The 25,913-nt window shown below is 36.4% G+C and overlaps 1 protein-coding gene across 4 annotated transcripts in view; it reads left to right on the top strand.

Annotated features, from left to right (window-relative positions):
* Window positions 1–25,913, top strand: part of TTC39C (tetratricopeptide repeat domain 39C) — a 39,443-nt gene that overhangs the window by 9,745 nt on the left and 3,785 nt on the right. For 2 of the 4 annotated variants that reach the window (XM_030505467.1, XM_030506336.1), the window contains exons 2-13: window positions 1,340–1,388; window positions 2,975–3,103; window positions 4,076–4,190; window positions 7,752–8,106; window positions 9,477–9,645; window positions 16,630–16,723; window positions 17,489–17,596; window positions 18,122–18,231; window positions 18,865–18,988; window positions 21,483–21,580; window positions 22,306–22,410; window positions 25,397–25,435. In XM_030505467.1, the coding sequence (XP_030361327.1) occupies window positions 1,340–1,388; window positions 2,975–3,103; window positions 4,076–4,190; window positions 7,752–8,106; window positions 9,477–9,645; window positions 16,630–16,723; window positions 17,489–17,596; window positions 18,122–18,231; window positions 18,865–18,988; window positions 21,483–21,580; window positions 22,306–22,410; window positions 25,397–25,435 (1,495 nt within the window). Of the gene's footprint in view, window positions 1–1,339; window positions 1,389–2,974; window positions 3,104–4,075; window positions 4,191–7,751; window positions 8,107–9,476; window positions 9,646–16,629; window positions 16,724–17,488; window positions 17,597–18,121; window positions 18,232–18,864; window positions 18,989–21,400; window positions 21,462–21,482; window positions 21,581–22,305; window positions 22,411–25,396; window positions 25,436–25,913 lie in introns of those variants that run through there. The other 2 variants (XM_030508018.1, XM_030507176.1) reach the window with 2 other exon arrangements.

Raw genomic sequence — 25,913 nt, 5'->3', positions numbered from 1 at the left:
TTATGTTGATCTTCTGTTTACACATATTGCTCAATTCTGGATGTACATATGAAAAGGGAAATGTTTTCTGTTCTAATTTGCATTGCTTGTCTTCCGTGTTTATCTTTCTTCTTTTTTTTGTTAATGTACTTTCTTTTAGATATTTATGCTAAATCAAAAAGTGAGAAAAAGGGGGGTGTGAATTATTGAAAATTACCTTGTTTGGTTGTAGGTGTTTCCCCCCCCCCCTCCTTGTTTTCCTTTTTTTAACAAACTCTCGTATTAGAATATGGGTTTACTACTGGAAATCTGTGTTGTAATAAACAATATGCAACTTTCTCCATGTTTTTCAAGTGCCTGTCCTATTTTGAAAGGCTATTTTAATCTGAAGCTTATGGAGTTAAGTTGGAAGCAGTATTAAATCCTGTACTATAGCAATATATGTACCTGTAGCATAAATGTTACCTATTCTTAAATCTTGGAAGTCAGTGTTTTATATTAACCTGGCAGCCCACTGCCGAACAATGTGGGTCAGTAGTACTGCTGAGATCCTGAAATTACTGTTTTGTTTTACGTAAGTGCTGCCTTTGTGACATTGCTGGAGCCTTGTGGTCTGTGTGACTACAGTAGTCCTGCAGCTTACAGCCTGTGCCATATATTACCAAGATTTTGCTTGCCTGCATGTTTTTTTATCTAGCAGCTGATTTCACCCTTTTGGAATACTCCCACAGACAGAATAGATGAAGTTTCTTAAAAAACTATTCCACCTAGTGTAGTAAGATATGTATTCTGGACTTGAAACAATACAGCTATAAAACCCATAAATCTTGTACTCCCAACAATTTACGTTATGTGGCGCATATATATAGATATATATATGTATATATATATATTTTTTTTAAATCTGGGTAGATTAACTTAAATTCATGGGAACACAGAGAAGTGGGAATCACTTAATAGAATCAGGTAACGTATGTCTGCTAGGTCAAAATCGTGGTGATGGGTCACAAGAGGAGAGTAGAATTAGCAGATTTTTAATTTTCTGCAGCTCTTTTTTTACCTGCGCTGTATTTTGACGCTGTTGGTTCCTCTTAATATCTACAGCTTAATGCTTGATTTATTTTTTTTTTTTTTTTTTTTTTTTTTTTTTTTTTTAAGATAAATTCAGTTTAATAGAAATGATGATGCTTTTTTTTTTGGCTTTCCATTTCCATTATATCTTGCAGAATATGTTTGTAACTTGATACAAACCTTCAAGATTTGTTTACAGATGTCTAAGTTAAAATCAAGAAATGCAATATCTATCTTTAAGATAGGAAATATGTGCAAATATAGTAATTATATTTTGTTTTCTTTGCAGAAACCATAGCCCGTTAATGAGTTTTGGAGCCAGTTTTGTCAGTTTTTTGGTGAGTAGTTGAAAGCAGACAGTATACATCTCTTCTCTTGTAGTTAATGTTTATATGTGCTTGCATGTGTTCTTAATGGTGGGTACTTTAATTTGTTTCTTTTTGGGAGGCTTTTTTCAAATTTTTAGATTAAATGTAGCTGTAATGACAAAACAAGTCATTATTATATGAAACTTGTTATTCATGTGATTAAATAGAAGGTGAAGTTTCTGTGATTCCACTTCTCAAATGTATGAAATATTTGTGTTCCATTAAAAGAGTCATAATAAAGCCCTCTCTTAAATGAGCACTAGAGGTATTATTAAAATAATACTCATAAATGCCATTTTCTTCATAGCTTTTGCTATTGAAAATTTCTCCATCCGTGTTGCTTAGTGAAAGTTCTTAGTTCAGTCCATTCACATTGCTTCATTTTTGAATAGATGAGAACTGACAATATTGACTGACTGAAGAGTCATAATGGGCCTGTTAATGCTTTGTGTGATGTGCAGACTTCATTTCTTCCAAGCCATCAAGAAAGAGTCATAATGAGTCTGTTCAATGCTTTTCTTTTTTAATGTATTAAAAAGGAGAATATCTTATATAAAAAATGAGCAGGTGTATTAGCAAATATTTAGATCTTGGTTTTTAGACTGTCCTCATTCTGACTTTGGTGCTTAATCTTAGATAACAATGGAAATCATCTATGGTAATATTACCTTTTTTTAAGGCCAAATTTATTATAATATGCCAGAAATAGTAAGTTGCAAATGAAATTAATTTGAATTTTCTCTAGTGTTTGTAGACCTTACAATATGGATAAAATTTATTTGTTGGGAAACCTCCTGGGACATATGCTTGCTTTTAAGTCCATGGAGAGAGAAAGGAAAGAGGGAGACTCTCAGGCTTGCTTATCTGAATTGATGCGCTGAACCAGGGTAACATCACAGTGCAGCATCAGTGGATCTTGAAAATACCTTTCTTAGCTACTGTTCTAAACATAGCAGCAGCACTTTCTGTGCCGGTGTCATTCAGAGCTTTTGTTTAATAAGGCATTGGGAAAAGAAGTTATTTGTCCTGAAATTCTTTCGAAATTGGTTCAGCAGTAGCTGGAGTCGGATGCAGGTTGGTTTTTTTTCTTCCTATGTGTATAGGAATTGTGGTTATTATTTTGAAATAGCTGTTACTTGTTACTGGCTTTGGAGGCCTGTTTGTTACTTACATTGATGAATTATATAAAAGCAGTACCTGCACAGATGCAAATCATGCCTTAGAAAACCATGATTAAAAATTAATTTATATGAATTTTTCTTCTGATTAATGTAATGTGACAGCACATTCAGTTCGACTGCATATGAAACTTTAAGATAAGGGGTTAGGACTTAATGTGTTCTGATTTGTCTTGAAATCTTGGTGAAGTACTCTCAAATCTCTAGTTTGCTTTTTCTGTGTAGAAGTATGTGTACTGATCTGTGTGTATTAATACTTTTTTCTTAATAGTAAGTTTTATTGCCAAGCTTTCATACAAACTTTTACTATCCTATAGCTTTTATAGAAATGAAAATATTTGTGATTTTTATCAGTCAAATGTGTTTGGGTTTTGGTAGAATGCCATGATGACATTTGAAGAAGAAAAGATGCAGCTGGCCTGTGATGACTTAAAGGCTACAGAGAAACTCTGTGAAAGTGAAGAAGCCGGAGTTATAGAAACAATCAAGAATAAAATTAAAAAGAATGTAAGAATATTATTTGTAAGACACGGAACTGTGTATTGGATAAAAATTTCTGGACCTTCCTTTCTGTTCTGTTTGTGTTTTGAGTAGATGATTTTTGATATGTAAAGAGCAGTTGAGATCAGTAGTAAATTTAGAAATTAAGTAAAATATTTTGCTTGGATTTCCTAATTATCATAAACATTCAAAGTCAGTAATCTCACTTCTAAAGCAGCAGGTTGTGTTGATGTTAGTAATGTCTTCAACACGTCAAATTAGTGTCCTACTGGAATTATTTCAGGAAGCGTGTAGCCCATCTAATTGAGGGTAACTTTTAGTTCATACATGCTCTAGTAATGGTCTGAAGTTGTGGTGTTGAGGCTGCATAGTGCTGTGTGCCAGGCATATTCCTAGGGAATTTTCTTTCCTTTTTTAGACTTTTCATTTTAAATAAGAATAAAGCATTGCAGATTGAGAACTAGTTGAAGTAGTCACACAGAAATGTCCAGTGAGTGGCCTGCCTACTGTGACGTAGCAGATCTACAGCAGAAGCAGCAGCCATTTCTCTTCAATATTTAGTTTGCTTTAGTAAAAAGTACTGAATGCAACATATTTAATTCTCTGCTCTTTAGAGGAACTGCGTTTTCTCTGTCACTTATCATATACCCCTTTCTGTGCTCTTCCTATCTGACATCTTTTAGTTGCATGTCTGATGCCGTTAATAATAATGAAATGAAATTTAAATCTGTTCTGAGTATTTGTAGAATCTTAAGAAAAATATTTGGTAGTATATGTGTAAGATTTCCCTGTTTGTTAAGTAGGATCTTGCTTGATGACCCGTCAAAGAAATTTTTGCGCTTCAGAATGCTGAGTTAAATGAGTAGCAATACTACCACTTGAAGTTCACTTTGGATTTTGTTACTTTTTCAGATTGACTAGTATTCTGTATTATCTTTGTTAACATTTTTGTGCTCTGTGTTTGTATATTCCAAACAGGTTGATGGACGAAAATCCACTCTATCCATGATAGATCGTCTACAAAGACAAATAATTGTAGCAGACTGTCAAGTCTACTTGGCTGTGCTTTCATTTGTAAAACAGGAGTTATCAGGTGTGTTGGGGCTTTAAGGTTTAGATACATTTTTTGTATGATATCTTTTTAATAAAGTTTCATCATAAAGTGGCAATATGATTGTCAGTAAAGATGATTGTTTTGTAAGAAAGAGCATAGTTCCATTTGAAACATTCCAAGATTGGTACACTTGCAGATGTATTACTTACCTATGTGTAGGTAGTGGTATCATAAAATGAGTTGTATTACTACAGATTACAGCTTTCCGCTTTTTTCATACCAGTAATCATATTCAGCCTCTTCTCCTTAGATAGGCTGGAATCCTTTGCATGTTCCCATAGAAGCATTTGAGGAGTTGGTGCAAAGATGGGTAGCATCTGCATGCTTTGTGTGGCAAATAAGATAAAAGAGGTTGTAAGTCCAGGCCACTGGACTTATATTTTCCCCATTAGGGAAAATCCTAATGTCCCATATGCATTATGTTCGTGACAACTCAGGGAGGTGGCAAACTGCCAGTGGAAGTAATCTTAAATGGAGTTGTGGTGAAGATGGAACTGCTGAATTGCTTCTTATTCTCTGGTCATCAAAGTGTGTCCTTGCATGCCAAAGAGGTTAATCCTGTCATGTTGAATACAAACCTCCTTGTCTCAGCTGCAAAGCTGTTTCTAATGTTCTCTTGCATTCCTGGATTTCTTGCATAATCTTAAAACATGCCTTCATCTGTTAGTTTATAGAAAATGAGGTCAAGGTCATATGCAAAGTGAGCACATTCCCAGGTTCTTACCAAATAAATTATATCAGTCAGATCAGATTGTCAGTGAAAACCCGCTGAAGGGAATTGGGGAAATAACATTCAGATTATTTAAAATAACACCAAGATCTTCAGTCAAGGGCATAATGCTTTCTGTGATGTGAAGACTTGGTTTCTTCCAAGCCATCAAGAAAGTGGTTGGTTCTAGCTAGCAGAAAATTCAGGGGGTTTATCCGTCTGCTGCATGTGTAGCGCTGCAGTTCTGGGTTTTCATTTGTGTTTGGGGCTTCTTTTTGTTTTGTGGTGGTGTGTTTTGTTTTGTTTTTTGGTGGTGGTGGTGGTTTGTGTGGTTCCTTTGGTTGAGGTTTTGTTTTTTTGGGCCTCTCCCTTGAAGTTGTTTTCTTGTTTTCTTATTTCAGTGTGTATTCTGCAGCTGTGTAACTGGGTTGGGTGCTGTAACTGAGGGGGGTGTCTGTTCCCTTTCTCCTCTGCTGCTCAGAGAACTGAAGTGGGTAGCAGAGTAGTGCAGAACATGCAGTATATATTTGGGTTACTCTACTCAGTAAAAACTATACCTGAAATCTTTAGTTAAAATTCCAAGCTGTTAAATACCACCTCAGCAACTGCTAGTTACTGCCGTCGCTGAACTGTTCAATCCATTATTTCAGTTTTTGAGTATATTATCTTTCTGATTATGTATAAACATCTTCTGTTTTTATCATGTGTCTGTACCAAAATAGCAACCAGATTATTGAAATGAGTGTGATTTAAAAAAAAAAAAAAAAAAAGCCATTCTTCAGAGGCAGACAAATATTTCTGATCTGTGGATGGGTGAAATGTTTCTTGGTTTTCTTCCTGGAACAGTTTGACAAGAAGCATATGATGACATGCAGGCTGCTTTCTCATGTGCCTAACACATTGTAGATTTTCTTTTCCGCCCTCATGGAAATACAAATAGTTTCATCATAAAATTAGTAACACAGCAACTTACATCAGCTTCCCACAGCAATATTGAACTACCTTTTCTTGATATTTACCACTGCTGTTGTGGGTCTGACCACTTGCCCACCATGGTGGGAAATCAGCTCACTGGTTGGGCTTGATTTAATTTTTATGTTTAAAAGTCAGAAATACATTCTTTTAATTTGTTAGATTGCTTTATTTTAGTATATCAAGTCTATTTGGGTTATGCTGTGTTAGTGAACTGCTAATGACAGCAGGCTTACAGAAGTAAAGCCTAAAACTATACTTTTTTCCACATTGTACCCTTTACATTTGAAAGCACAGTAGTTAGCTTTTAGCTGAAACACTATCTGTAGGATAAGTAAAATGTGGGGTTTTCCCTCATTTGTCTGCTGCATTGCTATGCATAGTCATGTGGACATTCATCTTGTGGTAAACCACATCACTTTTAAAATATTATGTGCAGCCAGAAAGTGACCTAATTCCTAAAACTGAAGTAACGTTAGTCTTATAATGCAGCTGAATCATGACAGGGGTTTACATTTTTTATTATAGCACTTTAATATGGAACTCAAGACAGAGGATTTTTTTTTTTAATACTTTAAGTTCATGTTGACAGAACCCTTCTGTCACAACTGAGAATACAAATTTTGCAGTTTTTCTCAGTGCAATTTCTTAAGACTGTCAGACCGCTTCACTGTCTCTTAAAGGAGGTAGTCTGGTCTGTGGTGGTACTTTCTGTAGAAATGATTTTGGTTTTTAATTGGAAGGATTTTGTCAAAGATGTCAGGGGCTTAAAAAGAGTGGTTTGGTCTTAATAGTGTTTTCATTGAAACACCCCACCTGTTGCGATCTAATTCTGGCATCACTTATAACACTGATCCCTGTAAATTTGGTAATCTGTTTAGAATGCCGCTGCTATAACCATGCTTTTGTCTTCTCTCAGTTTTAGTGAACTCCTTTGTCACTGCAGTTCCTAACTCTCAGTGCTCTATCACAGACAAAATGCTGGTGTTTGCTTTTTCAATTAATGTGTACAAGTATATTCTCGGTTTGGTATCTGTTTACCACTTGTCATTATCCAAGGATGTGCTATAACCAAGATGAATGCTGTGTAAATAGGCAAACTGGACATCTTCATCTTTTGGTGTCTTGCCTTTCTTTACCCTCCTGTATAGAGGGTAATGAGGCTGAGAATTCTTTCATTCTTAACTGAGAATGTTCAAGACCAGATTTTTTTGAAATTTAGGTACCCAGCTTGCATTTGAAATTGAGAAAGTTAGGTAACTGAAAAATGTTTTTAAACCATAAAATTTATGCATTCTTTATTTTTTTTCCTATTTTTTTTTTCTTAATTATAAGGCACTGTCTTCATATGAGGGGTAAGAAAACAGTGTTGAAAATCTTATCCAAAGGAAGGAGGTTTCTTAGTATTTTCCCATCAACTGTCTTCTTAACATCTTTTGGGTTTAAGAGGTGTAATCTCTTCTTTGAGTTTTGCTTCTCTGTTTGCCAGGCAGCCATTTCATCTCCGCTCTGTAGTGGAGCAGAATCCAGCATGAAGTTCTTTGATTTCTCCATTTCTTTCTGACAGTTGTATTGCTACATAGCTGAAGGGAAGTCCCTTTGTGTTGCATGCTGCTTTTAAGTTTCTGGTTGAAAAGCACTTGAGTTTGTAGTGCCCAGTATGAAAGAGCTCTTTGAGAGGACAGTAGCTATGGCAGAATCCTTTATACAATAAGTTAATGCAAATAGAACATCTTAGCATTTGTGAAATAGCATTTACTACTTACTATGAGCCACTTCTGAAATATGTCCTTAAAACAGTTTTTCCTTGATATTTTTTTTTTTTTTTTTTTTTTTTTTTTTTTTTTTTTTTTTTTTAGCATACATAAAAGGTGGGTGGATACTCCGAAAAGCCTGGAAAATTTACAATAAGTGCTACACGGACATTAATACACTTCAGGAAATATATCAGAAGAAAACAACTCGGGAATCCTTGACTTCTGATGCTGCAAATGATAATCATATTGCTGCAGAAGGTGTAACGGAGGATTCGCTAAACAGACTGAAAGGTGCTGTTAGCTTTGGATATGGACTTTTTCATCTTTGCATATCCATGGTGCCCCCAAACCTGCTCAAAATCATCAACCTGCTGGGTTTTCCTGGAGACCGCCTACAGGGGCTTTCTTCACTGATGTATGCAAGTGAAAGTAAGGACATGAAGGCCCCTTTAGCTACGTGAGTAGCTATATTGAAATGCTTTGGTAGATAACTTAGTACTAGAAGTAAGTAACTGGAAAAAAAGTCAAAAGCAAAAAGTCATGTTGCTTTAAAGGAAACAACAGCAGGTAAAATAAACTTGTTTGCTGTTTAACATGCCATGGTTTAGTAAATTTGTCACTGATGTGCAAGATCTCTCTGCTGTTAGTTATTTATGTATATTTGGGGTTTGTCAGTATTTTGCTGTATTCTTCAGTACCTGCTCTTCTAATGTCTAGTAATTTACATGCCAGCAGAGTAAATGAAAGCACTCCCTGAAGGCTGAGTAAATTTATCTGAGTTATATTCTCCACTATGGAGAGTATACTATCTTGTATGAGTCACTGAGCTCACTTAGCTATTTATCCTTACTATTAGCCAAAGATCTTTTTGAGTTTATTTTTAATTTTAGCATCTGGGTAAAATGGGATGTTCCCTTATAGTATTTTTAGAGGAGTATTCTTTTGTGTACTTCCCCCCCCCCCCCCCCCCCCTTAAGCATTCATACTGCATTCAGGTCTTTTTATAAGGTGAAGGGTTAGCTGGACCCAATTTAAACTACCCTCATAAATGGGTTTATTATTCCATTATTTCTGAATTAATGCTTTTATTACTGGACCTACTGCAGGTACCATCAGGTGTCACTTTTGAAACATTGACAGCAGAGCTCTTGCCTCTTCTCTTTGAGGAGAAGAATTGGATTTCTGGTTGGTTAAGAAAGCTTAAGATTAAATGCTCTGTTGATTTGTTCTTTCTCCTTTTTGGGAACAAAAAAATCGTATTTTTCAGGGTGTTTCCTCCTTCAGATAGTCTTGGAAGTCTTTGTGGTCTGCCCTTGTTTTCAGGAGCAATGTAGGTCATGTAGATGTCTGCTCTTCTGAACAATGGATGTGTTTCTTTTTGACGTTGATTTCAAGTGTGTCTGCTGATGCGTTTAGCTTTGTTGGTTTTGTTTAGTTTGGGTTTTGTTGTTTTTGGGTTGGTCCCGTCCCGTCCCCCCCCCCTCCTTAACAAACAACTCATCTTCAGAGTTTTCCTGTGGGTTTTTCTTTTTTAAAATCTAGAGTTCTAAAGGCTCAACTGCTTTGATGGTATGAGCTTGATTGTTACTTTACCTTTGAGTAATGTGCATTGAATTGTATGTTCAGGTGCAGTTTAGAAGTACATTGATATATGGCAATAGTATCGTGTTTGTTCTAAAGCCATGTTGTATAGGAAAAGATTCATATTTATCTTTCTTTCAGGATCATCTAGAAATTTAAATTGTAGAATGTTCTACTGTGTAGAATGTTACCCTTAAATTTTTGTTTATGAGCTGTAATCCTTTTTTACCCTTATGTTTCTTTTAGATTAGCTCTGTTGTGGTACCACACAGTTGTTCGTCCCTTTTTTGCCCTTGATGGCAGCGATAACAAGGCAGGATTGAAAGAGGCAAAAGAAATTCTTGCAAAAAAAGAATCTGCTTATCCAAATTCTTCCCTGTTCATGTTCTTCAAGGGAAGGATACAGCGATTAGAGGTATTGCATGTTGTCTTCTTCTTGACTGATTTCTCTTCCCCACCCTTGGTTATTTTATGTTTTTCTGATGTGAATGAACTGTGCAAGCTTCAGCAAATTGTGGCTGAAGAAACAGATAACATAGATAAATAAGAAGAAAGGAGTAACTCTTTCCCAGTTTCAAGTTCACACGCCAAACCTGCTCTTCCACTACTTTTGTCTGAATTAATGACACTCTGAAATTCTTTTTCAGCTGCTTGATACATTTGGAAAGTATAAAGGAGGCTAAAAGGAAGTGCTTTTGGTCACTCATGAGTTTCTTGTAGTATAAATAGCTTTCAGTTTTGCTTGTCAAGCTAAAATCTGAGTATTTATCTGCTGAGTACACAGCATTTCTCTTCCCCTTTTCGTTTTTATACATTGTTCATATACAGATAATTCCCTGCCGTAATTGCCCTCAGATAACTGCTTTTGCTTTTAAGATGTCAACCCAGGATGTTTTCTATTGCAAAGGTTGAGCTCTGACCCAAACAGAAATGTATTCACGGAAAATGTGTTTGTGAATGCTGTTGCAGAGTGTTATTCAAACATTGCAGTAGCATCGTGGGTTTTGGCTGAGTTATTCTTTAAGAATCTGTGATTATACAAGATGGTGGTGAGTACTTCAAAATAGGCAACTCTTAGCTGCTGCTTTTATCAGACTAGGATATTTCCAGAGCAGTCACACTAACAAGAAAAGCCAACACAAGAGCACAAACCCAGAATGTTCAGACCCTTCATCTCAACGTCATAATTACAAGAGCTAATCCAGTTCCAATGTTGGTGGTCATTCTTTGCTAGGATTTGCAGTTTACTCTCAAATACAGCTTAATATTTTGGGGGAGGTAACAACAGTAACAGAACAGAGGGGCAGGCTTCAGAGGCCTGTCAGATTTTGCAGGCATATTCTTGCGTAGGATTTGGTTGGTAGTTTGTGTTTTGTTTGTTTGGTTTTTTTTTTAGCTGTCTTTCTGAAAGCAGTAGTGCATTTGGGGAATTACACTGTCATGGACAAGCTGTCAGTCTTTGGAAGTATGGCTGTTTTCCAAGTGGGAAAGACATTAATGGTCTTTGTTCAATTACATGATTATTCCATTCTAGTGGCAAAAATCAAATATGTTAGGACTAGCTACACAATGAATGCAAGTGCAGTTACAAATATAAATACGTTGATTGCCAGAATATGACTTGGTATTTACGACTCCCCACCCTCCTTCAATTTCATGTTTAGTGTAATGAATAAAATACAGCTGATTCTTCTGACTTCCAGGGCAAGCAGGGCAAAAGTTTAAGTTGTAAGTAAGCTGAGTATATGTTTTTATGTGTAAATACAGAGGATGGGTTTGGGATGAGTGTCAGTTTTGTGTAGTCAGTCCCTTTCTGGAGCATGGTTATGTTTCAGATGAGAGGTTTTTTTACATGTTATCTTATAGTATTTGTGCATTAAATGATGCAGTATATAAATACCAAAGTTCATCTCCAAGTGAAAGTTTGTGCCAGAGACAGCCTGGCCATGTTAACGAAATTAGTTAGCTTAGGCAGGCAGAATGCTGTGCATTGTGCTACGTAGCCATACCCTTAGTCAGCAGAAAGCTTAGTGGTTGCTAACAGGAATTAAAATGCCCCTTTGCTATTCATGTGTTTGTTTGCATGAGACCTTTTCCATTCAGCAGCCTCCTCCCCCTGGCCCTCCCTGTCCCACATTGCTTTGTTCTAAGTGGTATTGTATCACTCAGGCTTTGCTGTGTCTAAATGTTTTGGTTAAATGTCTCAGGCTCTTCTGTAGACTCGAGGAATTTACAAGCTTAATTTGCCAATAATTAATAGCGAAGGTAGATTCGTATCTGGTGGCAATGGCACAGGGAGCTGCACTGGATTTCTGCATGATGCACTTGTGGTTACATGTGTCTCACACATTCTGAGCCAGAAGTGCACATAAATTCTTAGATTACAAACTGATATGCTGAGTTATAATGTCCACATCATTTCCAAGACAGGTGAAGAGAGCTTGTGCAAAGCCTGGGAAGTGCTATTATGGCCTGCCTTGAAATTGTTAATACACAGGTGGGTTTAAATATTTCCCAGCTGGCACAGAAATACTATTTTCAGATGGCTTGCCAAAATTGGGAAGTCTGTGCTTTAACCTATATGCATGTAAAAGTATACCTTGAGATGAAGCTTACTTATTTTATGGTCTTCAACATCTATCATCTTCTAACAGTTCTGTGATAAAATTTAATTGTGCACAGATGAAAGGCAGCTTAGATGTTGTTATACAAAAGAGCTTGTGTGTTCCGAAAGTACAGATCAGTAGTGGTCATTATAGGCTTTCTACTACAGCCTGCTAGCACTCAGTACATTGGATTTTTTTTTTTATAGCGTTCGATCCTGCATTTCAGCTGATGGTATGTATATTCAGTTTCCACTAGCAAGTCTGCGTACACCTATAGATCTGTATGTGTGCATTTTTCACTTTTCTAGGGAGGAAAAGAAACAGTAAGGAGCATAGTGCAGCCATGGACAGGACACCTGTAGGCGGGAAAGCTGTTGAAAAAGCAGAAGCAGTAATGAAAGACTGGACAGTGAGACACAGATCTGACAAAGGAGATAGTTGCCAAGGGAGGCAGTCGAGGAGAAAGGAAGATTTCACAGTGACAGTGCTATGAAAGACAAACGAAGAGCATGTGACTCTATAGTGCTTTGTGCACCAAGAAGCATGTATGAATATTAGTCAATAAAAGCCTTAACAGACATTGGTTTTCTAAGAAGTAGCCTTACAGGTACTATAAACGTGGACCAAATTATCTTTCAACTTTTTTCCCAGATTCACATTTTTGAGAAATGAAGTCTGAAAGCGTTTGGAGACTGTTAAAATGAATGAGTTAGGGGAAAGGAGAGAAGGATCTGGGAAAGCTGGAATGAAAGTGCACCAGAAAGTTAAAGGTTGCACTGGTAGGCTGATCACATGTCTCTCTTATTCAAAGAGTGAGTTAAGAGGCTGCGTATTAAAAGTAGTATTTTTCCTGACTTTTACGCTTCGGCTGTTTTTATGTTTGACTTATGATGGTATACTGCGTATTCCAGCCTCAAGTATTTCTATCTTTGAAATATTTTCTGCTGAAGCTGATAATGATGTTTCATGTAAGCTTAAGCCATTAAAACCAAGCGAGAATAATGTTTTGTACTTTTGCCTAAAGGGTACTTAAAATGTAATTAGTATAATAGCTGCTGAAACCCACTGTTCTGAAATTCAGAGTTTCTGGCTGTACCCTTGGGCCTTTCTTATTACTGTGAAAATAAAAATATTGCCATCCATTTTCTAAATGTGTATTGTCTAATATTATAATTATGTTAATAAATACCAATTTACTTGTGACTTAGACTATTCAAGTGTGCTATTGTGGCCAGTAGTGAAAGATGGGCATATAGTGGCAGGAGTAAAAGGTGGTGTTCTGACTCTTACCTATTTCTGTTTTTCAGCTTGCAATTTTGCTTTCTTCTTCTTCTCTCCCTCCCCCCCCCCCCCCCCCAGTTAGCATAATTAAAAAAAAAAATCTTCATCTAATTTTTTTAAATAGTACAAATCACCCCACTCAGACATAGTTAAATAGATTGATAGCTTCATGTGGAGAGTGGTAAGGGTATAAAGCAAAAGTAGTGTTTGGCAAAATCATGAACTGGGCAAGATTTTATTTGTTTGGGAACAGACTCCAGATGTGTATATATAAACAACAACAAATCTCTGGGGCTGGGACAGAAAACTTAGGTTCTGAGGCTTGGTCTATAGAGTTCAGTTGGTATAAGTGTATGTTAAGAGTCTGGAGGGAAAAATACCAAGTACTCCAGCTGACGGGCAAAACACCAGTGGTACATTTGGGCATACACTGTTTGATGTGCAGGGTGGTATTGCAGGCTTAAATGTGATATTGACAAGTACTCCTGCATTTCAGTTGCCTTTTGTAGGCATCTTGGTATCAGTGATATCATTCTTATTTAGGGGTGGGAAGATGTGGCACAGAAAAGTAGTCTGAGGGCAAGAGTAATAATAAGCATTGAAGAGTCTTAAATGAGTTTTCTGCAATAAAGTCACAGTGATGTGTTAAGTAAAGAAATTTTCAGAGCTTGTGTAATGAATGTCAAAGTTTATTTTCAGCAATTGTGTGGGCCTCTCTAGTTGTTTGTTCTAGGCTATAAAGTACAGACTCCTAGTTTTACTCTATTTTGATTTTTCTGGTGTGTCTAAGGAAAAAAGGGCGAGGGGGTGTCTGGGGCGTGTGCGTGTTAGGGAATAGAAAATAGAGACTGAAATTTCCATAGTATCCTCCAGTGCACATTGTCCACTTTTAGATATAGTTTGCTGGTTTCCCCTTAAAAATGAGCATGACTTCTTTAAAAGCCTTCCAGATTCACAGTGCTGATCAAGAATAGAGAGGACCTGGGAGAGGGGAAGTGTCCTGAGATTTCAGAACAACTCTGGGGGGAAACGTGTTGGCTCAGGAAGCTGCCTTGGCTCAGTAAACTCTCTAGATGCTTAGTTTTGGTTTTAATTTGAAGTCATGAAATGTAAGATTAAAGTTCTGACACTAGCTTTAATAATCCTCTGTATGATTATGTAGTTCTATATATTACACATTTTATGGCTTAATTGTGTTTTTGTCTTTGTATTATGTCCCAGAGGCACATGTGATGCCTGTTGAAGGAATTACAAATGTGTGTGTGTGTATATATATATATATATATATATATATGTTTAAATCTCAGGAACATAAATTTCAAGTGTCAGCCGTGATGTTATACATGCGGACTCTTGGGACTTTATAATTCTGCTTATTCTCTGAAACAGTAAACTGATGATAATTCATTTGAAGAATTAACACTAGGAGTGGAAATTCATATTCCAGCATGTTACAGTCCCTGGAGATGATGAAGACTTTAATTATTAAGGAATATCTCTGAAACGTACTTGCTGAGCAACACAATTACTGAGCTTGATGCTTAAGGAAAACTGAAGCAGATGTCAAAACACTTGAGAGATTTAGTCAGAGAAATAAATTATAGAAGGTTGAATATTCAACTAACCAGACTTGCGTAATACTAGATGGTCAGTATTTCATGTGCTGCCCCAGGCTGGTGTATGGCATTGCAGACAGTGGTGTAATTGCCATTAGTCATTGTGTGGAATAACATGCCCTACAAATAAGTGAAATACATTTTCAAATTTTTAAGTTTTTTAGAAGGCAGAGTATCTTCACAGAGGACTGAATATTTAGATTATTTTCTTTTCCCCCCTCAGAAGCATTCAAAACAGGTTTACTGAGCTGTTTTATTTTATCTGTAAGATGGGGCTTGTAACACATTCCAGGTAGTCATGTTGCGTGTTGTAGCATCAGTGGGGTAATAGCTAGTGGAGAAAATGTGTTGCTACAAAAGTAAAAAAGGTGTTCATTGCTCAGGCTCCCTAGTTACTTTGGGGGCAAATACAAGTTGCCTGTCTTTTTATATAGTCTATTCTTCTGTCATGCCAACAAGCATCTTAGTCTAATCACTATTTTATTTCCTAAGTGTACAGTGTTTATATTGGTACAGCTGTGGATTCCTTTGCTGGCAGTTCTACTCTCTTGATGCAATATACATGATTTATGGTTAAATTGTTTCTTAGCAACTAAAAGAGTTTTTCCTGATGAGACAAATAACAAAATCAAATAAAATCACTCTAGAGCTCTCTGTGTGTGCGGTCTTAAGATACGATGCTCCAGATTTTGCAGGAATTATTGAATTCAGTTATGCTTGTGTGTGATGACAGGTTTACTTTTTCAAGGGTTTCTTTCACCTACATGCTTAGCCAGCAGTGTGGCTTAAAGATTTTTCTGTCGTATAAATTATTATAATTGTATGTGAGGACAAATATAGGAACACTGTTAAAGCAGGATAAATAGTCTGTCTGTGTATGACACTAATAAAACTCCCTTTATGATGATTGTTATGGCGCAGTCCCATCCTATACTGGGAAAAATAGCAAATGCTAAAAATATGACTTCTAAAGGTGGTATGACTTGTAAGTGTAGAAGTGAAACTACTCAAAAGCTTACTGCACAAAACCAATTTCAAACATAATAGCAAATAGAACGAATACAGACGCTGTTTTTTTTAAGGTTGATAGATGATCATGAAATTGTAAATTTAATCTGTAAATTATTGGTGATAATTATTACGGTATTAAATTTTTCTACTATCCCTCTCCCAGCCTTTTTAAACTCTGTAGTGTTCTGCACTTCCCATGACTTTCAGAGTGCAAGTTCCATACCATATGTCTTAAATTTTTACTGCTGCACGTGGTGGAACTCATTATTAGAACCTTGCAAGCACGCAGTTTGCATTCTTGTCTGAAGTTTCATTTAAATATAAAACTGAGTTGCTTTGTATTAGTAATTCTTACTTCCCTTGTCTATTATAATTTGGCTTTTGTATTATGTTTCATATCATGAATACAAAATATATGAAAAAATCTGCTCACTATGGGACCTTTTAAGATGCTCATTTATTATTGTAAATAAAGACTTTGTCATAATTTGCCCAGACATCCATTCAACAGTGATCAGGTCGAGGGAGCTGGGAGAAGGGAATTTTGCCAAAGGAATTGCAGTGTGGAGCTGGTATATTGAATTAATATTGGCCATTTTCCAAACTATTAGCGTTATGGTGGGTTTTAGCTTATTTAAAATAATGTGGAGTCTGAAATTAATTTGGAGGTTTTCCTTTCAATGGGATATGGTGACTTCCTAATCAAATCAGAGTCTGCAGTCTGAGACACTTCAGTATTAATATTTTTAACCATAGTTATTTTAAAATACCTATTAATAGAAATCTGAATGTTTTATCAAAATCAAAGTATCCAACAAATTTTAAATTTCAGACATCTGATTATTTGGTTTTGTTTTTTCTTTTTCTTTATTTCACTTTTGTTAGTGTCAAATCAATAGTGCCTTGGCCTCATTTCATACCGCTTTGGAACTTGCAACAGACCAAAGGGAGATTCAACATGTCTGCTTATATGAAATAGGTAAGTTGGATGTGTTTACACTCACTTTCAAGTCTACACTAGCAACTTCAATAACAAAATTGGATTATTTTTATTAGGATTTTAAAAAAGGCTTTAGAATACGGTCTTTTGTCTTGGATGGACTGTGGTAATGATTCTGTCTTGTTTAGGCAAGTAGAATTCAACAAGTAGAATCAAGGGCAAACTGTTCACCTCCAGAATATTATTTAAAAGGAGAAATTAATTAATCTGATTTGTCTGTAGAATCACCATTTCTGTGCCAAAACCAGATCAGTCTAGTGAAGCTTCACAGCTTGCAGGACCTATATTTCATGTTCATTTCCTTCTATCAATAGCAATATGTGCTCAATTTGCATACAAGTCTTTAAAGTGATGAAGATAATGTTGCTTCAAACTTTAAATGTGTCTTGTTAAGGGATCTTGTCACAGTGGGAAGAACAAGGGAGCAAGTGGTAGCTTTTTAAGTTTCAGTATCCTACAAAATATGGTGTTTAAAAGAGAGCTTTTGGTATCTGTATAGATTTGTCATTGCTCTGAAGTGGATTCATTGCTTTATATGGAATCTTATAATTCAACATTTCCCAATAAATTTAAACCAGGCTTTAACTGTGTTTCTATTGGTTTGTTTTGGGTTTAACTTTTCTGGTTGCTGTTGCAAATGTTGAGCTAGCTCCAGCTGTCGTAGCAGGCTGTGTGTTTCAGTAACACTGACTCTAAATTTGAATTACTGTGCTTTCTCTGAAGTTAAATTAGTCTTGCTTTTAGGTTGGTGCAGCATGATAGAGATGAATTTCAAAGATGCATTTGAATCCTTTGAAAGGCTTAAAAATGAATCCAGGTGGTCCCAGTGCTACTATGCTTATTTAACAGCGGGTGAGTATAATGGATGTGTTGGATAAGTGATAAATCAGTGATGTGATAAGGTTTTGGCACTTTTGTTTTGGGATATTTACTAGTGCACATAGTGTCTTCCACACTGCCTGCTGCTTATGCACCTTTATGCCAGACTTACTTAATGTTGGGGGTTTTATAGAATGTACACTTGCATATGCATGCATGTACATGCATGTGCATACATTTCCCCCCCCCCAGTGTTGATAGTAGTTATGATTGTCAGTGTAGTGACCGGTCATATAACTGTATTGCAAAGATTTAATAAATAAATCCTTAGAAATTGGGTGGTGTTAGTTCTTTTAATGGATACAAAAAAGAGCACTGACTTGTTAATGATTACGGGGGGGTGCTTGGAGAGTTGGGATTTGCATGTTTGTCGAATCTCAGGTCTGGATCCTTTTTGGAAGAGAGTTTGTGTTTCCCTGTGACTGTGTAATATCTAATCTTCATGTTTCCTGTTTCATATCCCAGTAGTGTTAACACTTTCTTGTTTGTGTTCTTTAGTATGTCAAGGAGCCACTGGTGATGTCAGTGGTGCTCAGAATGTGTTCAAGGAAGTTCAGAAGCTTTTCAAAAGGAAAAACAATCAGATTGAACAATTTTCAGTGAAAAAGGTTTGGTTTAGCATAAGCTAACTTGTTTCAGTACAGTAATTACACTTGATAATTTTATTGTATTCTTTACTGATGTTTATTTTTGAAGGATATATCTGTTTTTTGCTGTGTTGCATCTGTGGAAAAATAAGTGTCATGTGTTTTAAGGACCTAGCAAAGGAAATGTGGATTGACTATTTGCTTTGCAACTTGCAATTAAAGATAAAAATACATTTTCCTTCTATCTTTGCCTTTCTTACTCGTTTTTATCTTGTCTTGTTTGTCAAAGCCTTAGTTCTTTTTGAAAGCTAGGAATTGTCTAGGAAATACCTCCCAACTGATGCTCTTGCAGATGTTACTGTTTCAGCATCCAGTCAGTGTGTACTTGGGACTGTGAAATACAATAGAACAAATCAGGCTGCATACAAGGAGGCTTTAATTTTGATCAATATGTAAGCCCTTAAATTAATTGAAAGATTTTGCTTTTTCAGACTTAAAGACTAAGATAAGTTGCCACTGACTGTGTTTTAATAAAATTGTTGGATGCTTTGGTGAAACAGAATTACTGTCTGTGATATATTGTTTGTGAATATTATGTTCCCTATAAAAGGACAGATGACAGATCTCTCATCCTTCTTTCTCCCCACTTTACAGGCAGATAGATTTAGAAAGCAAATGCCGACCAAAGAGCTCTGTGTCCTGGCATCTATTGAAGTATTGTACTTATGGAAAGCCCTTCCAAACTGTTCCCTCTCGAACCTACAGCGCATGAGCCAAGGTATAATATGGTTTCTTGATTTCTGTAGTTTTTTAATGAGATGTATCATTTTCTTCTTTTGTGTGGAGTAGTTGGTTGTTGTAGCATGAAAATTTAAACTTGTGTGCACATGCCATAGCAAAACAGTTTGAGTAACAAAAGCATAACAACTCATGTTAAGATTCAGCTTAGTAATTCATTTTTACCATTTTTATAGGTTTTGGGAGAAGTTTTACTGCCTGCTGCATATAGTTGTTTTTTACTCAGTTGCATTTGCCCATTGTTTAAAATGAAACAATAGTATCATAGTTATTGTTCAAATAACTATGATTATAGTTATAGCAAATTTAACTTAGTGTTACTTTAACTTAGTTACTTTAACTTAGTTACTTAGTCACTTTACTTACTTTGACTTAGTTAAGTTTAGTTGTAGCAAAGTTTAACTTATTTAAACCTAGCTACCTATTCAAACCTAGCTACAAATAAAACCCCTGCCAATTCATTTCTGCGTGTTGGTTTTATAAGAGGAAATATGTAGTCTGTGAGGTTGTCTATGACATAAGGGGTTCTGTTTATCTTGGCTGCTGGGACCATCCTAGTGGTGAAAGGAGCATTTTGTGGTTGGCTCTTTCTTAGTCTCCAGATGTCTTTGGATGTCTGTCACATGAAGCTTATGATAGCTGTGTTTATCGTGAAGTTTTCTGTGCTCCACCTTCCATGCAACAGTCTCGTTTGCATTCTGCAAACATTCTGAAGCCTGAGTTTCAGGTTGTTATCTGCTCATTTAGAAAATAAAACAAAAACCCCTGCCACCAAGATACTTCCTTTTTTTTTTTTTTTTACCCTATAATTATGAAATTTTGGGGATTTCATCTTAAGCTAGAAAACTACTGGTCTTTAAGTCGAGAGGCAGGGCTAGTAGTGAGGTTTTGTTCTGGTTTTAATTTAAGATAATTTCTCCATTTAAATTGGGTGGCAGAGGGTTATATTCAGATCCCTAGTTTTCTAGTCCCAAAGAGAATGGTGAAGGCTTTAAAGTTAGATATAGTGAAGTAAAGGTAAATTTGAGAATTTTTGTGTGTCATTTGCCTTCAGAACAATCAGCTTTAGAGGTTATACTTCTCTCTGGCACACTCAGAAGCAGTGTAGGTCTTCCTTGTATAATCTCCTAGCCAGTGGTTCACATTTTAATGTGAAATAACAGTACAGACTACAATTCAGAGATACCCTTCTTGTATGACACTGACAGATGTGTCTGCATCAGTGATCCCTGGTTGAAGATTTCTGCACAATGAGAGCGTTATTGATGTGCCATATGGTGAGATGATAGGGGATTTTATTTTATTTTAATTTGCTTCCTCTTCTCTTGAACAATGGGAGTGTAATGTGCAGGGCTGAGTTTCCAGGCTTTTCATCAGGGCTAGAAGCTGACTTAAAGGAATTAGTTTGTATCTACATGTATCTCTGTAAGTAAAATGCCAAGTAACTTGAGACATGCAAGACAAGCAAGAGTTGACAGCCTTGTGTGTTGTGTAATGTCCAAATACTTCGTGCAGCCAACTCTTAGTTATTCATAGATAGCTTATTTGGATTGTGGATTAACTGTGTTGTGAATGCAGAGCTAGTTAAGACCTGGCAGGGTTTTAGGAGATGAGGCTGAATGTGAAGTTAAGAGAGCTCTGCTGCTCCAGGCACAGCACTTCAGCCCCTTCTGATGGGATTAAGAGCCTTACAGGCCTCCCAGTACCTGGCCTTTCTGTAGGCGACAGTGCAGACAAGCGCAAATGGCTCCTCATGGACCTAGCCTTGATTTAACAGAGCTGGTGCTAATAAGCTTGGTCAAAATGGAGCCAAATTCATCTAGAGACAGTTATGTGCATCATGATTCTGTTCTTCCTGGAAACAGAGGGCTACTCAGCTGAGGCACAGTCTGTCCCTAGATTGTGGACGAGCTAAGTTGTGGCAGATAAGCCTTATCCTTTCATCAGCATTGAGAATTGTGATGCCAAACTACGCTAGTCTGGGGTTTTAAGTCCAGATTTTTGTGCGTCTGTCACTTGGCTTCAGTTCAGAACAAATCAGCTTTGTCTGAACTTCTTGCCCTGTGCTCCGTATAACTCAGACTGTGCATTTTCCTTCCAAAATCTGGGACAAACCAGTTTTCCATAACACTAGGAAGAGGTGATCGTATCTTAACTTTACCTTTTAGTGTGTATTTCAAAGACCAGTAGAGAAATGGGTTCTCTTTTTGTGAGAAGAACACCAACTGCATTTGACAGCAGCCCATTCATTCCTGTTAAGAACTGTACTCGTGAGTGACAGATTGCTTGATGTGGTTCATGCAAAATTGGTTTTATTTAAAATGAACCAAATTACTTTGATTTATATGAAGTTTACTGGCATCTCCTTTTTCTGGTTAATTTTAATCATCAGACTAAATCACCATAGACCACAATTCTTGTCTAAGGAAGGATTTCAATCCGTCTTGTTTGTTTACTGGAATCTTTTCATTAAGCTTGTCAGGATGTTGATGATTCATCGGCTGTTGGTTTGAGGAATTTGCTTCTTGGTGCCATACATAAATGCTTAGGAAATTCTGAAGATGCTGTTCAGGTAAGTTGTTAAATGATAATTTCCACCATTAATCCTCTTTTATGAGCTATTCTGTTGAATATTGTTGAGTAAGTGTGTTAGGCAAGCCATTAGTTTGCAGTGCTATTGATCATTCTGTTTTGTGAATTCCAACTGTTGAACGAACGTAACAGCTAAAGTGGCTTGTTAGGAGCAAGAGCTAAGGGGAAGCTGGGAAGAACAACAGAAAAGGTCTTGCTGTGCTGGATTTAGTTTATTCAACAAAGAAAATTCAACTTCTTTTTTTTTTCTTTTTTTCTTCTCCCCATAGTAAAATGCAATTCACAGAAGCAACAGGGGAGCTGATGCTGGCTCAAAATATTACTCCCCCCCCACTCCCCCTTTTTATTTCCTGCTTCTTTCAAGCATATTTTAAATAATCCAGGTACTTTAATGTTAAGGATCCTTGTTAGATCTAATATTTTTCAATATGATGCTGGAGTAGTCTTGAAACAGTCAATATATTAGAATGATTTGTTTGGATTTTACTGCCTTGATACAGTAGTGTTGGTAAAAATGTCTGTCCTTGCTGAAAGAATCTCTACCATTGGAAATTTTTAATGTGTTCTCATTTTAACCTTGGGCTAATATCTAGTGCTTAAAGTTGAATGAATGGTACTTCTGTTTGGATCTTTTTAAGTATCAAATAGTCAATTTTAATGTATTACTGCAATCTTTTTTTTTTTTTTTCTCTTTAATTTTTATAGTTCTTTCAGCGAGCTGCTAAAGATGAACTGTGCCGTCAGAACAACTTATATGTCCAGCCATATGCTTGCTATGAACTTGGCTGTCTTCTGTTAGACAATCCAGAGGTAATAACCTATTTTTAAACTCTTTAAAATTAGGTTGGGGAGTCAACATACCACTATACAAACTATTAAAGTTTATAGATGATAATGTAAATGAAGCATTACAAATTTGTTTTATAGCTAACGTGAAAAAACTTACTACTTTTTTTGTTGGGTTTGTGGTTTTTTTTTTGTTTTTTTTTTTGTTTTTTTTTTGCAAAGCAAGAAATGAAATGCATTTTAGGTAACAACATCTAATTTTTCAATATCAAGAGCTATAAGGACATTCTGAGCAGTTCAGTGTATCTGTCGGTAACATTGCAGTGACTTGTTTTGCTGTTACTGGGGTTTTTTTCCAAATAAATAAAACAAACAGAGCCTGGAAGTTTCTGGGATATTTCAGGGCAGTTGTTACATTCCTGACCATTACTCGTGTCTGTCTTCAACAGCAAAATGAACATACCTGCAAAACTACAGCAAGCAGTAGGGCAAGAATTCTGAGTGTAGAACCACATTGTTTTGATTATTTTAATTAGTACTTTACCTCAAAAAGCACCACAGAGACTTCAGTTTTCATCTCTTTGATCATGCCATGATGCTAATTTTTTCATACATGCCTTACAGAAACAGTATATATAAATACTGGTGTATGGAAATACTTTGTCACTCCTCCAGACAGAAAGACCTCTCTCTCCTTTCACTTGCCCTAGTGTTCCTGCTGCTGGTGGCAGCAGAGGCCTGACAATAATGCCTTGGGTAGGCAGGGATTTGCTGTCTGCAGGTGGTATATAGTGTGATGAGTGCCTGGAATCCTTTTCTTATATATTTAATTTTCTGTGGGGTGCTGTTCAGTCTCAAAAGTTTACCTATAGCTATCTTCTCCAAATAGAATTTGATGCGTTCCTAAAATAGCTCCATGTTTTGGGGATCAAACTCTTATTTGGAAAAATGTTATGTCAGAAGTCTTTTTACTTAGGGATTATTTATCCCCACTCTTAGAACAAGTATCTTCCTAGTCCTGCACATCAGTGCATCTTGGAAACCTAGCTGGACTGAGGGCATGCATACCTTTGTAGCATTTCATTGCAGGGGATGTAGAAGTAAAGAGATTCCAGTAATTTAAATTCTGTTAAAGCTGTTTGAGTTGGCATTTTTGTCTTTCACCCTGAGTAGTGAAGTTTTTGTTGTTCAGGATCAAGAGGAGAATAATCCACCTGACCTTCAGACTGTCCAGATGGTTTGGCTGATGATACATTTGATTGTTCAGGTCTTTACATGTACCCTGTCTCCTAGGGAGCCCAGAGAATCTTAAACTAGGGTGACTTCTGCACCGCTCTTGGTGCTGCTTCCCTCCTCAAACACCACTACTTGGAGTTTATGCCACTTTGTGTAGTACTTCGTGAATCGAGTTGTGAGTTAGGGGAAGCGGTTACAGGTTAATGACCTGAACCCACCCATCACTTTATGTCGTGCATGAAGTAGTTGGGCTGATAGCGCTTTGTGTTCTTAAGATTCTGGTTTCAGTTGGTTTTAATCTTGTAAGATTTGATCATCTGAGGAGGGAAGGAAAAGAAAGTCTTTCAATAGAAATGATTATCATGACAAAAGACAAAACTAGAAAATGCTTTTAAAAATATTTTTTTCTTTTCTGAAAACGCTGCTGCTCTACGGCTTAAAACAGGGCCTTGAAGCCTGGTAGGGAGCTCTGAGTCCAGTAGTGTTCGATGTTTGTATTTAAATTTGATCAAGTGTCTCAAAACTGTGTGGTGGGTTATCTGAAGATTTTGAGAATGTAGAAGCCGTCCTTCCTTCCTTCCTGCTTCACATGTACTGCACACAGTAACCAAAAGTGTTCATGCTGGGTGCTGAGGACTGAACAAGCCTTGGCTTGTAGCTCTACTGAGAAGCTATGGTAGAGCTTAGTATTTGAAGTACGTGCAGGAAACTCCCTCTTGTGGTGCTCGGATAATGAGGAGGTAAATGATGCTTGACTTGAATAAAGTGGGATGGGGTGGGGAAAAGCAAGAGCTAGAATTAGAGGCGAGTGGATGCTGTTTATAGAAGATTCCATTTACTAGCTGAGGTGTCATGTGAGAGCTCTGTAATGGATGAGAAACAGAAGGGAATAGGATTTTATAAAACACATTTATCTGAGCAGCTGAGCGTATTAAAGACCTGAACAACATGTGTAGATATGAACATGCATTTTAGTATAAAAAGCATGCTGTTAAATTTACTTAACTTTAAAATTATTTTAATTACGTGATTCAGATAACGTGGTAAATCAAACATCTTTGTTATTTTAAACTTAATTCTTGTAAAGTTCTTTAAGATTTTAATATGGTTATGTCGACAAGTTTACAGATTATTTTTTTCCTTGTAAATGTCTTATATTGGTTAAATTCAGTGTCTAAATAAATATGTTTATATTCAGATATATTTGAATAAGAACCTATTTTTTTGTCTCTTACCAGGCAGCTAATTATTTATTTGTAAGGCTTAGAATAAAAATTTATTGTATGAGAAGAAATAAAACATGAGCTTTTCAGCAGTAAATATTAATCTGAAAATACTTTATTTTTCCTTAAGAGCTTGAAATTGAGATTTCTGAACCACTTTTGATGCTCAAAATCCAATAGCTTGTTTTGTAAATAAATGGCTTGAAATTTGGTTAAGAAACAAAAACTACTCTATGGATCAGTTAGTCATTTATCTGTAGTCTTGTTTGTTTCTCTTTGCATTGTTGTAGCTCACCATCATCAGTAGCAACTTGCATTTAAAGCTGTAATCTTTTCATTTTCTGTAGAAGACTAAAAACATGTAATACTGCATTTCCTGGGTGCTTCAGTAGGATTTCTGGTTTCCTAATTTGAGGATTGAGAGGGTTTTGTTTGCTCGGTACCTTGTTTTCAAAATAGAGATACTGTTCCAGACTGACCAGGCCTTATGCTAAAGTTATATTCTGTAACATTGGCAGTGTATTTCTAATATAATGTTTGTCTTTTTGTAGACTGTGCCGAGAGGCAAAACCTTACTTCTCCAAGCCAAGGTAAAAACTGTGACACTTGCAAATGTTTCTTTCTGAGATGACGGTATTTGGGAGATTGTGTTTTTGGGAGTTTGGGGCAGGGCGTATGTGTATGTTGAGTGTTGGTGTCCCTTATCTATAATCTACAACACAACACTATCATGTAGATATATATTAATGTATAAAATATACATGAATGTATAAAAGATACATTTATGTATGTTATGTAGATATGTATTTCTGGGTCAGTCATAGCACGAGGGCAGTCCAGAAGAGCCCTCATTAGTGACCTCTCCTGGAGTGTTAGAACCTTGCCAAGTATTTCAACTAAGATTTGGCTACAGTAGGTTTGAAAATGACAACTCTCCACTCCTTGTCTATTCCAACTGGTTCCTGCCTTGGGCACGTTGGGATTTTCTAGAGCTTTTGGACTTGCAGAACTTTCCAGTTGCTGTTCAACTACATGGTATCCAAACAGCATGTTGGAAATGGAAGCTTT

The sequence above is a fragment of the Strigops habroptila genome, chromosome 1, assembly GCF_004027225.2.
Source record: "Strigops habroptila isolate Jane chromosome 1, bStrHab1.2.pri, whole genome shotgun sequence".
In the NCBI taxonomy this organism is placed as follows: domain Eukaryota; kingdom Metazoa; phylum Chordata; class Aves; order Psittaciformes; family Psittacidae; genus Strigops; species Strigops habroptila.
Note: the sequence above shows the minus strand (reverse complement) of the source record. Positions and strands in the feature narration are given on the sequence as shown.